The sequence below is a fragment of the Taudactylus pleione genome, unplaced genomic scaffold (genome assembly GCF_031769625.1).
Source record: "Taudactylus pleione unplaced genomic scaffold, aTauple2 ptg000642l, whole genome shotgun sequence".
Taxonomy (NCBI): Eukaryota; Metazoa; Chordata; class Amphibia; order Anura; family Myobatrachidae; genus Taudactylus; species Taudactylus pleione.
Window position 1 is genome coordinate 1,790,914 of NW_028285044.1, and position 21,429 is coordinate 1,812,342.

At 43.3% G+C, this 21,429-nt stretch overlaps 1 protein-coding gene across 3 annotated transcripts in view; it reads right to left on the reverse strand.

Moving 5' to 3' along the window:
• Nucleotides 1-21,429, reverse strand: part of CSNK1E (casein kinase 1 epsilon) — a 72,634-nt gene that overhangs the window by 19,431 nt on the left and 31,774 nt on the right. For all 3 annotated transcript variants that reach the window (XM_088455088.1, XM_088455090.1, XM_088455089.1), the window contains exons 2-4: nucleotides 17,499-17,582; nucleotides 4,904-5,014; nucleotides 2,665-2,813 (exon numbers count right to left, since the gene is read on the reverse strand). In XM_088455088.1, the coding sequence (XP_088311214.1) occupies nucleotides 2,665-2,813; nucleotides 4,904-5,014; nucleotides 17,499-17,574 (336 nt within the window). In that variant the 5' untranslated portion in view covers nucleotides 17,575-17,582. The remainder of the gene's footprint in view (nucleotides 1-2,664; nucleotides 2,814-4,903; nucleotides 5,015-17,498; nucleotides 17,583-21,429) is intronic.

The window sequence follows — 21,429 nt, forward strand, 5'->3', positions numbered from 1 at the left end:
AGCGCTGATCACTCAACTACACAGACACAGGGCCTGGTAGGACACAGCGCTGCATACACAGACCTGACCACAGCGGAGGAGAGGTATGCGGGGGGACCCAGACCACGATGCTTCCGTCCAGCGCTTCCAGCAGCGTTCACCATGCGTTCTGGAGAAGATGGCCGCCGAGGAGCAGAGAGGAGGCTGGCCTGGGGGAGGAGCGCTGCCACAGGACCAGTCGGCAGCATGCAGAGGGGGCTGTGTGCAGCGGGGGAGGCGCCGGCTGTGAGACAGGGAAGGCGCGCTCCCCTGGCATGCATTTAACCCCTGGGACGCCGCAGCGCTACCGCTCTGCTGCGGTCCGCTGTCCCAGGGGGTAGTGGAAGCGCAGGTTGGTCGCCTGGCTCCACGCTGCAGCCAGTCCCCAGGGAGCCCCCTGCCTGGGGACTTAGGACCATGTGATCAGCGGGGACCCACCGCGGGACCCCGCTGCTTACCTCTGTCCCCCTTGAATCCGGCCATGGTCCGGAGCATCTGGGGTCACCGCTAGCTGTGACCCCAGACGCCCACCAGCATCCCCGGATCAGTACCGGCGTTCTGGTACCGGCGGGGTGTAGGGAAGACAGCATGGACGTCATGACTGACTGTCCATGCTGTTCATCCAGTTGTGCAGCCACAGCTGCATGAAGAATAAGCTTCAGGGGCTCTTCTAGCCCCCACTCCAACAGGTGCACCCGACTCCGGCCGGGCACCAAACTAAACTGAGGTGCCTTGGCCCGGGGGCGGGGTATAGGAGGGGGACCTAGTGCATCCTGGGAGGCTGAAAGCTTAACTCTTTGGTGCCCTGCGACTGACGTCACACCTATACCCCAAGGTATCCTGTGGATACCCTATGGACCCTGAAGTAGAAATGGTAGGTTTTCATACGCAGATGTTACTCTAACTCTAGAAAGACAACTAAATACTAATTCAGGCTCAGATGGGGAAAAAATCATTACCTCACAAAATTTACACATTTAAACGATTTTCCAAAATATGAAAGCACTTAAATCCGTGATGGGCAACAGGCAACTTCCAGTTCTTTTCTGACACATTGGTCACAGATCGTACTCTCTGCTCTATGCCCACTTGAGTCTCACTGGTGACCCGAACGTTTATTTAAAAAGAGAAGTGGATGAATCTTGGCAGGTCATGAAGTGGAGATGAAGATTGAACTTGATCTTTACCAGGTTCAGAAGACGTTTACATCACATGGCCTCATCTGCATAATGTGGGGAGGTCATGCAGCAGTAACGAGATTGGAGGAGAAACGATGTGCAGTTTACACCACAGGGTCCTCTGCGGGACACAGCTGTGCAAATAAAGCACAGCTGTGCAAATAAAGCACAGCTGTGTCTCAAACTCGGTCCTCAGGACCCCAAACAGTGCATGTTTTCCAGGTCTCCTCACAGAATCACAGGTGAAATAATTAGCTCCACCTGTGGATTTTTTAAAACAGGTCAGTAAAGCTGGCCATACACGATACAATTATTGGACTGATCCGGCCGATATCCGCGGATCGCCCCGCTAATTGTAGCGGGTGGGGGGGGCGACCGAGGGTTAAATATTGCTCGGTCGGGCATGCTGGATTGTCCAGCATGCCCGTCTGATGTGATATTTAGAGGTAATATGTCGGCCGCATCGGGCAGTGTATGCCCAGCCGCGGCTGACAGACATTTCCTGTGTTCCTTCCCATGGAAGGAACAGGAAAATGTCTCCTCCCCCGGGGGCGGAGCACAGATGTCAGCCCAATACACTGTGAGAAATCTCACACACTGTATGCCGGGGACATCTGCGGCTGGCAGCCTGCCAGATAAAATGTCTGTCGGTCTGACAGGCATTTTATCTGGCAGTGTATGCCCAGCTTAAGTAATGACTACACCTGTGCACCTGCCAGGTGACCTGGAAAATGTGAACTATGTGGGGTTCTGAGGACTTGGGGGGGTCTATTTACTAAGCAGTGTTAGGAGAGAGTGAAAAGTGATAAGAAAGTGATAAGGTGCCAGCCAATCAGCTCCCAACTGTCATCTCACAGTCTGTGTTTGAAAAATGACAGTTGGGAGCTGATTGGCTGGCACCTTATCACTTTTCACTCTGTCTCCTAACACTGCTTAGTAAATAGACCCCCAAGTTTGAGAACCACTGCTGTAGACTAAAGGGGATTTTTAGGCAGACCCTATAACACTGTTTTCTGTAAAGCTATTTTTGGTTCCAGTCATTTAGTATAATGGAGATTATAAAAACCATGACCAACTGGTGGAGAATATAGGCACACAGAAGTAGCATTCAGTTGCCAAATATAATTTCTGAACTCCTATCTTAAATGCCTGATAAAGTGTTATTACTGTTGTATCTGTAGCACTGCTGAACAATACATGCAGCCAGTGAACTTCATAAAGATGCTCATCACGGATGTAAATACATAATTTGGAGGCATATAAATGATCTTCTATTTGCCTGCAGAACGGTTGTAAAGGAACTCTGCGGTGATTATTCCTCGCACCCCATAGAAGATAGGAATCTTCATTCAATTCCTTGTGCACTAACAATAATAAATGGTCATATGTCCAGCCAAACATTGTAGTGACAACACAGTGAATTGTATCCTCCCATTGTTTGTAATGCAACTAAATCTTTTCTATTTACCATCTGATCTGCCAGGAGCAGCACGGTCTTCAGGCTGAACTTGCGGGAGCAGAAATTAAACAGGTCTTCTAAACTGGGGCCCAGTAACTCCATCACCATCACATTGTAATCTCCCTCTGCACCACACCATTTGATTGAAGGAATCCCCACTACCAGACAAGAGGTTAATGTAAAAAGAAAGAAAACCATTAAAAGGAACGTGGCTGCCCGGCTACCTATGTCATTATTTAGAGTCAAGTACAGTAACAGTCATACCAAAAGATCTAACTTTTCTTTGCTATATATCTATTGCTCTATTAAGCAGCCAATTGTCATCGGATTTAGAGGCGCCCAGTCATGCAGTGGAAGCAGCCATTTTCTGGCCTCATCATCTCATTAGTTCCTAGTGAACAGACAGGCTGCATTCTCAGTACTAGTTTGACATGCAAAATGGCTGTCTCTAGAGTATGTATAAGCAGATAAGGAAGTACTTGTGTAATGTGCGCACCCTCCAGGGTCAAATTTCAAAGTTCCAAAAAAGGATGTATTCCTTCTCGCTTCAATGGTGGATAAGGAGAAGCTGCTATTCAGGTGAAAGGCGGACAGGATCCCACCCAAACAGGACATATTTGGAGGGAGTCCAGGCACCTATACCCAGGAGGTATTTGGAGTAAAAACTTCATATATGCGATTGTGGGAGTTAGATCTACACCCCCTTCTATCTGGTACGCTGCCTGATGTATTAAGTTGGTGGCTAAAGATTTTAATGAATTTTGTATGAGAAATAAACAGTATTTCACTATATACGATCTATGTATATATGTTTTCTTTTATATGCCCTTACGGAATACAAGTTACTATAGGATATAAGTATCCATTATCTAGGAGATTGAAACGTACAAGAAAGTAGAACATATTCAGATCAGGTGTATTGAAGCGAGAAGGAATACATCCTTTCTTGGAACTATGATTTCCATACCCCAGAGGGTGCGCACATAACGCAAGTACTTTCTTATACAGTATATGGAGGAGTGGTGAGCACCTCAGGGTATTGAAAGTAGCATTTTTGAGTGAAGCGTTTGTATCTCTTTTATTGTAATGTATAAGCAGATGTTCGTACTGGTGCAACAAAACAAACAAATTAAAAATAGGGGTGTAGTGTCCTGCAGCCTAGGTGAATAAAGGGACTTCCCATAAAGTCCCTAGGGGCTAAAGAGATAAGTTTGTGTGCGTTTCTCCAGCCCTTGAAATTAGACCAACAATGTGCAAGCCCTGATATAAATGTAGTGGGCTCTAGTTTTGGTCAGAAGTATTTCTATATTAGTAGAGATACAGGGGCCCATTTTTTACCAACGAGTTATCATATGCAGCGACTTGTAAAACTTGTTGCGTATGATAATGGTGCTCCAGCCAATCAGCTATATTTGAAAAATGACAGCTGGAAGCGAATTGGCTTGAGCACCAGTTATCATACTCATTATCAACCTCGTTGCGTATGATAAAACTCGTTGATAAATGGGCCCCTAATCTTACTCATATTAGAAAATAGCCAATTGGTTAGCGAAATAAGGTAATTTTATTGAATCAAATGTTAGAAATACAGATGTCTGGGGTGTCCAAGCCTTCACTCCCAAAAACCAATGATGTACAAAGATGTATAGCAAGTTATATTTAGGATATTAGTCTCACTCAGTGTATAAATGAATAAATAATGGACAATACAAAGCAAGTATATGAAAAAAAATTAGGCGTTATAAAATATTCTAAACCAATAATATATATAAAACAGCACAAAAATGCATATTTTATACCAGCATAGGCAATAAAAATTTTTAACAAAATCACAAAATGAAAAACAAATAAAACGAATTTCTCACATGAAAGTGCTTGTGTCTCTGCAACGCGTTTCTCGGTGCAACAGACCACTTCCTCAGGCAGTGAACTATCAATTTGATTCAATATAATTCCTTTATTTCACCAACCAATTGGCTGATCTTTTCTTTACATTAATTTCTCATTATGAGTAAAAGATTAGATCTCTACTTTATGGGAGTAATTCAGAACACAACTAGAGCCCACAAATTATTTTTTATCATCAGGGCTCGCACAGTGTTGGTCTAACTAATTTCTTCTAATATTTTTAAAGATAATATAGGTCATATCCAGTGCCTGAGAAACACACACAAACCTGTCTCTAGTGTGTACAGTATGTGGCAGGATCACCTTAAATGTTCTCATTATTATGGGGCACCGATCTTACCTCCCCCCTGCATCATCTTGTAAAACTTGCTTTCAATGTGCAACTGCGGGTGCTTTGTCTTTACACATTCCAGCTTAATGGCAACCTCCTCTCCCGTGGCAATGTTTGCACCTGTCAAAATATAAGACACAAGGAATCCTCAACCAGTGTAAGGCTACGTACACCCCGGAATTACCACCCTGCCTATTTAAGTGCATGTAAACCGCTGTGAAAATAAAAATGATTGTAATGAGACAGAAAATATTTTCATTTTTAATACATGTTAAGTTTTGCTGGGCTGCAGTTTTACTTTCAAACATTGTGCACCATTGCTCCTTTGCGATAGACATGCATTTGCCTATACTCATCTCAATTATATGGTTTTCTAAATGTAAGACGTGCTTAAATGTAGCCTTTTCCAGCTAAATGCATGTGGAAGTGCACAACTACACACATTTAATAATACAAACTGAAACTAAATACATACCAAATGCAATGTTTTTAGAAGTGTTAATTGCAACTGCCAATGTGATCATATTTTTAATCAAATTATTAAAACATGTTCATTCAAACCCTTGGCTACGACACAGATTATTCTGCCAAATTATACTTAAATAACTCAGATTTACTTTCATACAGGTAATAATTTTATTTGGGGCTTTGCAAAAGGTTAAACATTTTCTTAACACCTGTTGTACTTGGTTTTAAGTGTTTAAAATGTCCCAGCCAGTGTAATATGCAAAACTACATATACTATTAAACTTCTTTCATTTACTAAAACCACATCAGGCACACACTTTTCTAAATGGATTTGTCTGGTGCTCCTTGCATGGGTAGTCCACATTAAAGCTGGGTACACACTAAAGATGTGTGTACCCAGTGATGCGTCAGATGACCGCACAGGTGACGGGCCGACACATCGGGGGGCCGGTACACATTCCACGATCTGGTGCCTGACGTGTCAGCACCAGCCACATCCCACTGCATGGGGTAATCAGTTGCATTGTCAGATTGGGATGCATGTAGGGACGACCGGACGATGCAACGGATGACCAAAAGGGAGAACGCATGGGCTGACATAGCTCGTACACATTAGCATATTCTGACAATGTCAGCCAAATCCGTCGGCTCGGGCAAGATATCGGCTAATGTGGACCCACCCTAAGAGAGGCTTGTTTATACAAAGGTGGATCATACCTTTGTCGTTAAAGTTAAGACATCGGGCGCTTAGGGAAAAAAAAAAAGAATATTGGAGACCAGGTTGATTAATAATTGAAACTACATTTTGCAGAAAATTGAGATGACACAAGACACTGTGCTTCACGGGACTATTCTAAAATGATAAAGGAAACGGATAATGTGTGCTTTACTTTCATACTGAATACATTACAGCTATGGTAAAAGGTACTGAACCTTTTGCCTGTTGGTTTTTTTCCTCGTCCTAGTGCTGAATGGTTACTGCACAGCAATCATTGTGGGGTTTTTATGGAGAGCCTTCCATTGTTTAACACACAGGTTCCTCTCCTATCACCATGACAAACCATTGTGTAGCTAATGACACACCAGAGCTATAATTACAGATTCAATCACCAAGCAGAGTACAGATTATCAAAGGGAGTCCCAAAACGGGGGATTAGCACCTATTTACCTTTCCTAAAGAGTAGGGTTCATTAGCACCAATCACAATGTTGACTACTACCACCTGGAAAGATCAAGAGGGGGAATTCCTTAACAATTTATTCACCTCACCCAAAATAAACTTCGCACTACTGTGCTGACAAGGATGTGATCTCTGTAGTGTGTGCACTCACTGGCAGTTTTACAGCCTGGTGAGTTGAGGAAAATTCTCAAAATGTGTTCATCACAATGAGGAGCACTGTCTGTATACACTGGGCAGAACCTTAAAGCAAGGTGTTATTTTTTGCTTGTCCAGCAGACACGACATAGGGCCTGATGCAGAGTTGCACGCATTGCCAATCTCTTCTCAAATGGACAGATTTTCTTCCACTGTGCATGATTCAAGGTACATTACCGTAGTTGCCCGCTGTCCATTTTTAATCGCAGTGAGAGGTAGGGAGCATTGGGGGCATGGGGGGGGGGAGGGGGTCAATAGGGAGTGTCGGCTAAAAACGCAGGCGTGTCTTTTCCGTTTTGGGGACAAGTCACATCCCGCATCTGCGATTCCATAGCAGTTAACAAGGCTCCGGATTCTCCGTTATGGCGGCCATTCTGAGTGACTATAGACTCACTGAAGGAGTCTATGTTTGCCTGTACTGCATCCAGGGGCGTTTCTAGAGAGGAGGAGGCCCATGTGCATTCTCCGACATGGGCCATCTCCTCTCCGCCCGGCGGCCAGCAGCGCACAGCAGAGCTGTATGCGGCCAGCGCCGGAGTTACAGACTCTGGGCACTAGAGTGTGCCCAGAGTCTATAGTGTATGCACAGGTCCTTGGGAAAACGGCCGCGGCGGCCATTTTCCCTGTACTGCGCAAACGACGGGAAAATGGCAGCTGCGGCCATTTTCCAGTCGTTTTACAACGTCGGACCCCCTTGCCGATGTGGGACTCCAGAGAGGTAAGTAATATTATGGGTGCAGGGTGTGCGGAGCAGGGCCCCCCTGGACACATATGTGTATGCAGTTGCGATGGTTCAGGTGGGAGTCTCAGGACAAATCCCGGCCGCTGTTGCATTAGCATATCTTCTCACACCCACAGCTGCATACATCGCAGCTGTGTCAGCATTAGCATACAACTCTGAATTAGGCCCATATATACAAATCTTTCCACATACTGGCCACTTATTTTGAGGTCCTTCAAATCATTTACATTCAAGTTAACGCTAAGCAATGAGGGCAAAATGCATGAGAGTCCGGTCACAGTATCAATCCCCGAGGTGCACATGGAATTTAGTCCAACATCACAGACTGAAAAAGTATATTGTAAAATGCACCCCCCCACTATCCAAACATTCAAGGTTACCAATCTTCAATCTTTTAAAGAACTGGTCAGCAGAACTCCAAAAGTAAAGGTGCCTAAACACTAGACGATTAAAATGAGCAATTGAACAATAACGATATCGTTCGATAATCGTTTCCAGATTGTTTACAAAATTGTTTGTTTAGACATCTACCATCGGGCAAACATGCTGGTCAACCTTACGATAACATCAGGTTGAGCATGTTTGCATATGTTTGATTGTGTCTACACTGAACGACTGCTCGTTCAGTGTAGGCACATCACAGACTGACAAACTACTGCACGATTACAATGTGGTAATCGTGCAGTCTTTTGCCTGTCTTCTAGTGGATGGGCACCTTAAGAGATCAGGGTAGGAAGATATTCTTTACAAGAATAGGACTAAAGTGGGCATTTTTCAATTGCTCATGCCATCACCTTGACACTTTACCTTTAGTTCAGTTATCAAGAATATTCACATAGCTCATAATGCATTGTTACAGACTCTGTGGGACTCCCCTCTGGAAGATGCTGGAGGGGGAGATCCTATGGGGACTTGTAGGGTGCATGGGAATGGGAATTGTATTATTATAGCCTCATCCTTCTGCACAATGGTGTGAATTGCGTCATTTTGCAGCATAGGGTTGAGCTCGGATGAAACAATTCACAGCTCTATCCTCTTCACTTCAGAAGTGGACGGAACACAGGAAAGTAGGCAGTATGTCATAAGGTAAATGTTAAATATAAAAATGTATAAAAATTATACCTCATCCTTCAACTTACCACATGAACAGGCCTCTGCTTCTACCTGATAAATACCCCGACAATCCACATCTCCTGTATATCAACCCCCTGTCCATATATATAATATTGAATGGATCTATCCTGGATAGGCCTACTTAATGCTACCAAGATTATAAAGCTGCTCTTACACTGAAAGAAGCAATCACTCAGCTTCAGTGGTACAGGGCCAGATATTTGTCAAATAGAGGAGTGGAAAAAACCTTCATAAAAGGCCGTTATATATGCACAGCCAGGCATCAGAACAATGCTTTGAATTGAATTCCCCCCTTGAGTCAAACGAATGGGGCTAGGCGGTCAGATGTTGGTCGCCCTAGGTGAACAAACAGTACCGAGCAGGCGATCTAGTCATGCTGTAAAATAATCACACGTGGCACATATTATAGACAGGCCGGAATTTCTGCCAGTCCTCAGACTGTCGCTCTGTGACTTTGTGCAGGAATTTGGGACAGATTTTGCCACCTAAAGCCCAATGGTTTCCAAGTTCACTATCCTACAACATGGAGTGGTGGAAATCCTTTGCTTCACTCAAAAGTTAAGGCCCCCCATACATCAGAGATTGATTGCAGCAATCGAGCAATTTGCAATCGATTGTGTATAAAAATCTTTACCTTTTTCTATCGATTGTGGCAATTCTGCAATCTGTAATCGATTGAAAAAGGGAAAGATTTTTATACACAATCGATTGCAAATTGCACGATTGCTGCAATCAATCTCTGATGTATGGGGGCCTTTAGTCTAGATATTTACTTGGTAAGTAAGAGATTATAATAGTCAGAGAAAAATCATTCAAACCCAAAATAGATAATTAAGTTGAGATGATGGATATATCTTTACTCAATAACAGCTTGTGAACATTGGTCAGCCTATTATACCATAGTATATCTTATTTCTATTTATAAAGGGTTGGGTATTGGAGACCGGCAGTCAGAATGCCGGCTGTCAAAAGACCAACAGCGGCATCCCGATGCCTAGAATCCCGCGACAGGGGCTAGGCAAGTATCCTAACCCTCCCCCCCCTATTCTAACTCTCCCTTACAGCCTTCTAACACTAACCCTCCCTACCCTGCTTCCCAACCCTAGCCCGTATTTTTATCTTTTCAAAACAAATAAAGGCCATAACCATGTTATTTTATATAATATTTTTGATAGTGTTGTACAGTATTAAAAGACATGTAGAACATATTTTTCTGGAAAAAACAAACAAAAAAACCTAGAATTCAGATCAGAAAATATTGTAACCGGTAAAATAAAAATATATTGGGAACAGGCGTAACCTATTCCCATGCGTAATTTACACACCAACTCTACAGGTACAAGTCAAGGTCAAAATCCTAGCACTATACATAAATGTGAAAGATTCGTTTTGGTATCTGCTTGTTTATGGGGGATATACGCTTAGCTAAAAATAAATAAAATAGAAGAAAATTTTAATAATATTTCACAGATTAAGTTGTGTGTTACATGCAACCATTTTCCTTTAAATACACACTTGGCTCTAAACATACATGAACTACTAGTTCATGAGATACATTTAAAATAGCTGTGACTAAAAAAAATAAATAAAAAAATACTGATGTAAAAAAATGACATGGTCCCTTTCCGGGAATCGAACCCAAGGTGCCGACTCTGTAAGGCGCTCGACTTAACCACTCGCCCACACACGCCAGCCATATCAAGAGCCACACCCGTTGTGTACTGTATGATATTCAGCGTGCGACTTTACAATGTCAATAGCGGTTTAGCGTAAAAAAAATGCAGCTGGGTGGTATACTATACAGTAGCATAGAAATGACAGGTGGTGGGAAGTTGGGAACAATTTGAGTTCCTTAAGAATATTAAACTTGAATTGCTCTGTCTTTATTTAATCCTGCATTTATGACAAAACAGTCCAGTACTACTATATGACAGGTTTCGTCAGACTATCAACAGACAGCGTTACAAACGCTTCGTTGGCTATTTGACGCATGCGTTGTGCAGTTTAGGAAAAGTGACATCTGGTGGACAAAAAGTTGTATTACACACTCTGGCTTTTTCAGCGATTCAGTACGTTACGTTGCGCCTTACTGCAGCATGCGACATGGCAGGGCGTGCTACATGGCGTATGGAGAATAGATGTAGCAGGACACATTTATATTAGTTCATCTCCACTTCATTTGGCACTTATACATTTCTTAGAGCACAGCGCTTTTGTGAAATTGCTTGAATGCTTATATCAGAGCTAAATTAGAAGCTCTTATGATTGGTGGCCCTATAATAAAAGTTATTTTCTCTCTCTTTTGGTCCAAGTAATCTTATTTTACTGTTTGGGGTGCCCCACCACTTCTGGCAGTTACAGGACTTGTTGTCCTTTTCTGATAAATTAGTGGCAATTTCAAAAAATTTTAACAATTTGACAGCTGGTGCAGAAATACTCTCCTTCCCTTTTTCTTGTTATAAATCAGAAGCTCCCAGGCCAGCCCAGCAGATGGGGATAGACACAGCAAGAGCCTACAACTGAGAGGATGGGGGCTGGGAAAAAAAAAAATTAATTCAGCTCTCCTCTCCTCTCCTCCTCATGGAACATTCCACTTCCAAACGCATTTACTGTACACAGACCCAGCCATGTTCCAATCCTTCCTTATAGTCCATGACTGCAAATATTTAACCCTTTACAAAGCACAAGCAGCACCAAACTAATATAGGTATATGAGCAGCTATAGAGCCCCCCAGTAAGTACCCCAGCCCCTACACTGCAGCAGCCTCCCATTTCCTCTAATGGCACGAAACATCCTGTTTTCCCATTGCTGCAGCACCGACATGCTAAAGGCAAGTCAGAAAGTAAACTGTGCCTGATCACAAGGGATATCTAGTATACACTACAGTAATACATTCCCATGTGATCCGGCATGAGCTCCAAATCCAATTTAGCTGTTGATGTGTATGGATAAGACCGGAAACTGATCCTTTGTGTATTGCTATGATAAACTACTGCATCAATCATCCTTCTATACTGACAACTTAAGGCCGCCCATACACGGTAAGATTTTTTCATATGATGTGTACGAATCTGATCGATGGTAACGATCGATCGTACACATCGTATATTTTGGTGTACATACTATGGCGATACGCGTCCCTGCAGTTGTATAATTGGATCGCCTCGCATACTGGAAAACCGTACGAGGGCGACCTATCTTACCCCGATGTGACACACCGTATCACTTTTGGCAGGTAACACGATCCGATGTCAGATTATGAGGTGTATAAAATCCCTAGCCACTCGATTTTGCAATGAGAGATGGCGTTCCGAGCAGCTGCATCACAGCGTGTGTAGTGTTGAAGCGAGTATACATCATGGCACTCAGTACATTTGTCTCTGACCCTGCATTGTTTATATAGCACAGCGTTCAGCAGGTATACAACCAGCTTCACTAGTCACAGAGCAGAGTATAACACATACCTAAAATGGTGGCTGCCTTCCCTAGATAAGCCCTGCCCTATTCACATTCCGGCAGATTCATTGCTATGGTTATGTGCACAACCGATCACTCGTTTACCATTTGTAATCGTGAAACGAAGCATCGGATCGTATGAAAAATCGTACACCTTTTGAACACATCGTATCTAAAATTTCAAGGGAAATCTTATGACATGTTGTACGTCTTTTTGTCGCACCGTGTATGGGCCGCATTAACCTTTACGCCACTAGATTGATCCTGTGTTTCAGAAATTAGAATGGGGGTATAAATATACTGCATGTTTTAGATTTCATAGAACGCACAACATAAACAAGCATGTCACCAGTAAATGATACATGCCACACCAATCTTAAAAGAAAGCTATGGCTCAATATGGAAAACCACAGGAAATAGGATGTGGCCATTTCAAGAGGAATCTCACCCCAAAAGTAACAACTATAATTCAATAAAACTGAAAATAGTATTTTAGTATTAAGATATAGGGATCTATTTATCTTGGTCATCCTGTTTGCTGCTTCTGTGATGTTTCTCCTCCCACACAACTTGTCAGTGACCACGCACCATTCGAATATGGTGGTATGTGTATCACAAACTGCAAAAATCCCATCTTTTTTGCGGCTTGATAAATGGCACTTACTTCACCGCTATGGGCAGGACTGAAAAACCAGCAAAAATAAAAGGACTGCAGTAGCAATCACGGTTTCCTTCTTGTTAAATAGGGAGAAGTGGTGAGGACACCTTTCTCTGGCAAATACACCAAAGAGGTTATCATTGCTTTATAAATAGACCCCCATAGTTTTGGGATGTAGTTAGGAAGCAGACGGTCGAAATACTGACCAACAGCTTCCCGACTGTCAAATCCCGGCGGTAAATCATACTGATCCCATAGTTTTTACCAGGGCAATTATAAACTGGATAAACTAGAGATGTTTGAAAATATCTCACTACATGAGCTACAAATGTACTTTATTACTAGAATAGCACAGCACGTGTGTGCAATTACCCCAAACCTCACTTCTTTAGGTGCGTATCCACTTATAGGGGTCTATTTACTAAGCAGTGTTAGAAGTGATAAGTGAAGAGTGAAAAGTGATAAGGTGCCAGCCAATCAGCTCCCAACGGTCATCTCACAGGCTGTGTTTGAAAAACGACAGTTGGGAGCCGATTGGCTGGCACCTTATCACTTTTCACTTCTCCTAATACTGCTTAGTAAATAGACCCCATAGACATACACACTAGAGCACGTTTACGACATTGCAATCCTGCTGTCGTTTGTATGTCTAGTGATGTGCCTAGACTAAACGTTCACTCGTTCAGTCCAGGCACATCCATCATCCCTGTACATGCTGAACCTGACGGGATCGTCAGGTTGACCAGCATGTACGGGCGATGATAGGTGGCAAAAACGACCAGCGGGCTCGTGCATCGCTGGTCGTTTTTGTCATTTACATGCCCAATTTGCTGGCGATTGCCTAGTGGATACCCGCCTTTACTGCCTGCCCTTTATTATAGAGCACGCTGAATGACCCAAGGCAATATACTGTTGAAGCCACAAAGTACCACATATGCTTAAAATGGAAAAAAAACTGTAATGTGAACATGAGCCAAAGTCTAGCAAGTGGGCTTTCTGTAAGAAAATGTATTAAGATGAGGGAAATTCAATTAGCCGTGGTAATTTACTGCAGGTTAACTGAAGCAGCGGGGGCTATTCAATTAGACCTGCAGGCAGTCCGCAGGCTGTAGTTAACAAGGATTTTTTTTCGAACCAAAGCTGGCACGAAATGAAATCCACCTTAAATAGCCTGTGTTTCTGGGCTAACCAATTGGTCCAGGAACTTATCCAGGATTCTATGGGTTAAAGCACATTAACACAATTTATAGGGCAATAAAAAGGAACTCTAATTGAATAGCCCCAGCGTTAAAGCCCGAGGCTACCAACCTTTTCCCCAGCAGTAACTTACCGCTGCTAACTGAATTCCCCCCCAAAAAGGGTGTGAAATATAAACCTCAAAAGGTGCTCTCGTACCAAAACATGCAACAAGACACATTAACCAAATAATGGAGGCTATCAAGAGCATTTCATATTTAAATAAAATAGATTATGTAAATTTGAGAAACCGTTGACATTATCACCAAAAAGGACAACACCTTTATTACTGCTGCTAAGTTACGCAAACAGCTTATCATGGACAAGACTATTTACAAAGACCGGAGTCCCCAGACTTAACCCACAGAAAGGTGCATGGTCAAGAGATTCTTATCTTGTGTTACATTGTGTTTCCAAGAAAGAAATTAACACTTTGTACTGAGTCCTGCAGGATACTCAGTCACATAGGAATTGATGAGCTGAGTACCTGATTATGTCAGGTCTCAGCCGTCTTTACGTTTGTCCCTGTTCAGCAGCCAATACTTTAAGTCTAATGTCTGCACACCGTGTAATCCCATGACCCACAAGAATATCCTTTCCTGAGGAGGGGGCAGTGTTTCCAGACACGGGAAACCTCCAGGACCCAAGAGTGGAAAGCAGCCAGCAGATGTTCTCCCCAAGATCACCCAGAAATAGAAGCACTGACCCCAGGTGTCTGAGCCAGAATAACATCAGTGAATAGGATAAGGGTCAGTATGTTACCGATCCCACAACACCTCTAGACAGTCTGCACTTTGACTATTTAGAAAAACATTCACATGCCATGAAAAGTAGTAACTCTTTACTGTATTATCCCTGAAGACCGAAAAGCGGGAGAGGGCATGCAGTGCAATAAAGGGAGGACATTCAAAATAATCACATACAGTTATCAACTGGATTGCTGGATATTTGCCTCAGTGATTTTTCTGTAATTTGAAGAATCATGGCTGGCCTACACTAAATAAGTGATCCGGTCAAAATCCCGTCAGCCGGGACGCTGGCGCTTAGAATACCGGCGCCTGTATCCCAACAGTAAGTACTAGGGGGGCAGGGATGGGGAAGGGTAGGAATAGGCACTGGAGGGGGAGGGGCGGGGAAATTAGGCTTAGGCACCAAAGAAGGAGGGTTAGAGGTACGGGTGGGGGTTAGGATAGTGATCGATAAGTGCCAGTATCCTAACCCTGTCGGAATGCCAGTGTCTGGATTCTGATCCTGTACCCAACCCCTAAAAAAAAGTAAAAAAAAAAATGCAGTAATTCTCTGCTCTGCCATTGGTATTCCCATGCGTCAAAAGAGATTCCATACATACCACTCTCTGGCTCTGAACACTGCATTCCACTTTCAATAGCGACAATCTTTAAACAATTGGCAGGACTGTAGGTGTGGTGTGTGGCCGCTACAAGGGCTGTAGCGCAGACAGTCGCTACAACAGCTGTGGCGTGACGAGCACGGTCGTTTCAAGGCCACTGTAAGTTAGCTTCGGAGCCATCATTTCGATTTTAAATATTGTATTTACTTACATATGTTTTACTAAGGTTTGTAAATGAAAGAACTGTGCATTTTTTATTTCTGCAATAAACTCTCACCAGGTTTACCGCACAATCAATGCTGAGGGCTCCCACATATAAGAAAAGGGAGAAGGGGAAACGGTCTGGGACTGCAGTTCCATGCACAAAGCCTAAACATACAATATAAGATGCCTGTCATCACAGCTTGTCCAACCAGCTTAGTCAGCAACAGGCATCTGCACACTTTTACATTAAGCTTTAGACTGTGCAACCTGGAGCATTATAGGATGAAGTAAGCAGGGTTCCTGGGTATTCCTCCATGGTAACGCTAGTTGAGAGAAGGGATTCATTGCAAATAAAACATCATTGGATAGAACTCTTATTTACGAATATTAGAGCGTATAACAAATTAGGGATTTAAAATGATATGTTTGGTAGTACACAATGTGATTGAGAAGACTGTTACTATACTCCTGCTCTGTAGTAGTATAATGGATCCTCCATGTTAGAGGAATGTGGAAATACTTGTGAAAGTGGTGACTGGCACATTACACTGGCGCAGACCAGCTCTAAACACTGAGATTTTACTGCATAGAGGGGCCCATGACGATGTCACACAAAGTGGTCTCATCTGTATTACTGTATGCTAAACCTGAGAGCAGAGAATATGATGAAATAGTAAAATATATTACACTGCGGCAGAATAATAACAGGACAACCCATGCATTAAAAGGTTAATGACTCAGGGTGGTGCAACAAGTGAATAATTCTCACTGTTCTGATATTTAGCTTCTTAATGATTCAGAGAACACTAAAGCTGAGTACAAACTGAACGATTATGTACCTAGTGATGCGACTTACTACCCCAGGGCCGACATATCGGGCGGTCCGTACACACTGGACGATCCGGTGCCCGACATGCAGTCCCCTGCCGCATAGCGCTGCATGGGATAGTCAGCCGCATTGCCTGCTTTTACTGCATGTACAAAAGATCAGGCGATGCAACCGACGACCCCACGGGAGCGCGCACTACATGATATAGTGCATACACACTGCACGATATAAACGTTATACCGTTCCGATGCGTCGGAATCGGCCAAATCGTTAGCAATATCGCATAGTGTGTATGGTCCTCAAGACTATATAACCAATCGCCACTGAAGTTAGCATTTAATAAAAGAAGTATTTTACTGCTTCATGACCAGTGTTTTAGGTTTTGGAAATGTGTCAGTTTCATCATGAATACAATTTCTTTTAGATATTTAGATCAACCCTGAAAATTTGGCAAAGCTAACTCTCATAAGGATACCAAAATGTCTGTATTCTTGAGGTATTACAGCTGCTTTGAAGAAAACCTATTTAGTTTTAATAGTTTTTATTTTAATGTGATCTAATGCTGGCTGAAAGGCAATACATCCCCATGAGAGTTTATTAATGCAAAGCTATATAGGAGAGCTGAATAACTATTCTCCTACTCTGCCACAGTCATGCCCAGCCTGAAGGAAGTCCAACTGAGGTCACAACGTCGTTATCCGGTTTCTATAGTAATACACATGTGCAAATGACATTTCCTCATTGGATTCCATAGCATTCATAATAATGTTCATATTTAAGTGATCAGCAGTGATTTTTGTACCGGGCAGAGTGTAGCAACTGGAGGGAGTAACGAAAGGCTGATACCAGTGCTAGATGGAGAGGGGCCCCCCGGATACAGCTATTTAGAAAATGTAGTTTGGTCTTTATTGAAGTCTGAGCTACAACTTTAAGTTGTTTGAAAACCGCTAATGGGAAGAGTAACGTTCACTGTAACCTGTAAAATATCAATCAGTGCAGTCATATACAAATAATACCTAAACATCAATTTATACAGTGGTCTGGTTACACAAGTATGGTCATAACACTGCAATGGAAAGTATGAAGGTACTAGATGTGGCGTACTTGCAGCTGTTAACCCCCAGTCGGAATATTGGAGAGCAACCCTGCTTACCTAAATAGATGTCTCCAAAGGAGCCGCTTCCGATCTTCCTGCCCAGCCTGTACTTATTTCCCACTCTGAGCTCCATCGTTTAACCTAGACAGAGGCACAAAGCAAGTTAGCAGTAGGAACCCAGGCAGTTCTTTTTCTAAATTCATTTTTACCACATTAGTTCCATAAATATAAATATAGTCAGGGAAGTGGTGAGTTATGTACAGTTGTATGTGTAGACAATAGTAAATGTAACACTTACAGTAGTGAATACACTCAAATCTGACACCTGCTCTCTGGCCCAGGAATGCAGCTAATGCCAGCACTCTAACAGGGGAACATTCCGTACACAGATATATCCCTGGAGTGTGTGCCCATCTGACAGACTCCTTTACCAGATGATGGAAATCACACATACAAATAGTATACTGGCAAAGACCCACTACTCCATAATGTAAATGTTTGTGTAGATCCGTAAATAATACATTTCATTTTCCAGAGAAGAAAAATATTGTGACAAGTAAAAATACACTTTTCAGAAGGTCTAAAAATCTCATTCCAAGATAGAATTCAAGGATTTCAAAACTATGTGGTTCTGTACACCAAGGAAATGAATGCAATCAATATGCAGCTGTACCACTAGTGGTGTCTGTAGGTCTGCACTAGGTTACTCCCACAGCCTTAAGGGCCCCATCCATCTGCGATGGATTTTCGCGATCCCACAAACCGGCATTGCGGGATCACAGAAATGCAACAAGTTGGATTTTCCCGATTTGACGATCGATCAAAACATGATCGCAATCGTCAAAACTTTGACATTTAACATGTCAAATGTCAGCAATCCGTCAACTGATCGCTGAACATCGATGGTGGGCGATCGGAAGTTTCTGATGAGCATTCGGAAACTTCCGTTCGCATCCCTGCATCGCGACGATCCGTTGCAGATGTATGGCCACCTTAACAACAACATATAATCATAAAATTGGTTCTCTCATTGCAACCTATATTACCCAAATATCTTCAGCTCTAATAAGTTACTGAAATTTGTGCTGTTAGCAGAGCATTTATATAGAAAAGCAGCTATTTTAGATCCATACTACTATCAAACTGCTGTACATATTGTTCCTATTAGAAGATGTGGAATGGGTTCCAATCAATAGATCTACTATAAAAAAGATCAACAGTGTCTCTAGGTAGACAGGCAATAGGTTGATAGGTACAAAAGGTCTACATGGATGACGATCGACGGGTACACAAAGTTCGAGATGGTCAAAGGATCAACATTGGAATGTTTTTTTTTTTTTTTTTTTAAGGGTTAGGCACTTACTGGAGGGTTAGGCTGTAGAAGGGACAGCTAGGGTTAGGCACTTACTGGAGGGTTACTCACTTACTGGAGGGTTAGGCTGTAGAAGAGATGGCTAGGGTTAGGCACTTACTGGAGGGTTAGGCTGTAGAAGGGACGGTTAGGGTTAGGCACTTACTGGAGGGTTAGGCTGTAGAAGGGACGGTTAGGCACTTACTGTAGGGTTAGGGTTAGGCACTTACTGGAGGATTAGGCTGTAGAAGAGATGGTTAGGTTTAGGCACTTACTGGAGGGTTAGGCTGAAGAAGAGATGGTTAGGGTTAGGCACTTACTGGAGGGTTAGGCTGTAGAAGGGACGGTTAGGGTTAGGCACTTACTGGAGGGTTAGGCTGTGGAAGGGATGGTTAGGGTTAGGCACTTACTGGAGGGTTAGGCTGTAGAAGGGACGGTTAGGGTTAGGCACTTACTGGAGGGTTAGGCTGTGGAAGGGACGGTTAGGGTTAGGCACTTACTGGAGGGTTAGGCTGAAGAAGGCACAGTTAGGGTTAGGCACTTACTGGAGGGTTAGGCTGTAGAAGGGACGGTTAGGGTTAGGCACTTACTGGAGGGTTAGGCTGTAGAAAGGACGGTTAGGGTTAGGCACTTACTGGAGGGTTAGGCACTTACTGGAGGATTAGGCTGTAGAAGAGATGGTTAGGTTTAGGCACTTACTGGAGGGTTAGGCTGTAGAAAGGACGATTAGGCACTTACTGGAGGGTTAGGCTGTAGAAGGGACGGTTAGGCACTTACTGTATGGTTACTCACTTACTGGAGGGTTAGGCTGTAGAAGAGATGGTTAGGGTTAGACACTTACTGTAGGGTTAGGCTGTAGAAGGGACGGTTAGGGTTAGGCACTTACTGGAGGGTTAGGCTGTAGAAGGGACGGTTAGGGTTAGGCACTTACTGGAGGGTTAGGTTGTAGAAGGGACGGTTAGGGTTAGGCACTTACTGGAGGGTTAGGCTGAAGAAGAGATGGTTAGGGTTAGGCACTTACTGGAGGGTTAGGCTGAAGAAGGGACAGTTAGGGGGTTAGGTACTTACTGGAGGGTTAGGCTGTAGAAAGGACGATTAGGCACTTACTGGAGGGTTAGGCTGTAGAAGGGACGGTTAGGCACTTACTGTATGGTTACTCACTTACTGTAGGGTTAGGCTGTAGAAGGGACGGTTAGGGTTAGGCACTTACTGTAGGGTTAGGCTGAAGAAGGGACAGTTAGGGTTAGGCACTTACTGTAGGGTTAGGCACTTACTGGAGGGTTAGGGTGTAGAAGGGACGGTTAGGCACTTACTGTAGGGTTAGGCTGTAGAAGAGATGGTTAGGTACTTACTGGAGGGTTAGGCTGTATAAGGGACAGTTAGAGTTAGGCACTTACCCATGGCGCTTAGGGTTAGGCACTAGGAGGGACAGTTAGGCACTTACCCCGATGGTTAGGGTTAGGCATCAGGAGGAAGGATTAGGCACCAAGAGGAGGGTTAGGGAGAACTAAAGGTAATGGTGCACACACGGTCAGATTTCTTATCAGATATGAACGATAATGATTGTAAATATCGTTCAATTGATCATATCTTTGACATGTATTGCATATATATCGACGAACGAAGCGCGTTCCCGCATTTCAGATAACGATCTGACATCTGATGTGTTTGCAGTCAGATTTTGACGATTTCATTCATTTTAAAACTGTCTGTAATCGTTAATTGTTGATGAAATCGTTCAAATCGTTGTAAAAATCATTCAATCGTTCATCAAATCGGAGCTTTGTGTATGCTCCACTAGAACACCCCCCCCCCCCAAAAAAAAGGGTCGACCACTCCAATGTCAACCTTTTGCCCATGTCGACCTTTTGTGCCTGTCAACCTTTACATTGTAGATCTTTTCATCCAGACCCATGTGGAATACAGGAAACATTTTCAAGAACAGCTTCTTATGGCTGCAAACTGGGGAGACCCCACAACGGAGCATACACACACTCTGCCTTCCTGTGGCCGGTGAGCACGTAGAAAAGGCTAAAGTATCATTTTGCACACTGAAAACACTTTACACATAGTGGCAGGGGCACCACTGGTAACTAGCAATATGTGCAAACATTAACCAAGTACTTTTCATAGGAGGACCAATTCATGGCCAGCTGAGGTTTGTAATGGCTAGTGACATAATGCAGCCTTCTTAGTAAACTGCACACTGTGGTGTCAGTCACCATCACACAATGAATGTAACATGAAAGCCCAACACCTTCTCACCAGACATGTTTGTCCACATGAATATTCTGTGCTGCTGAGCAGATATCATATGATCTGATGCTTGTACACTGAAATAATGAGCAGCCCCAATGGCCACTTAAGAGGCCCAAGATATATATCATATCCGATACTGGGGTGTCTCAAACCGCTGTCACGTCATCATCCTTTATTCAGGCTAGAACTCATTTGTTATTTTTTTTTAAAAAGGCTCTTCTACTTGCAACTGATTACAGTGATACCCTCCCTTATGCCCTCAGAGATGTTTAAGAAGGTCAGAATGAGAAAAGATCTCTATGCCTTCTCTCCATTCACAACCCTGCAGAACAAGATTAGTTTCATGGCTGTACCACTGTGATCAGAGACATTGGTATA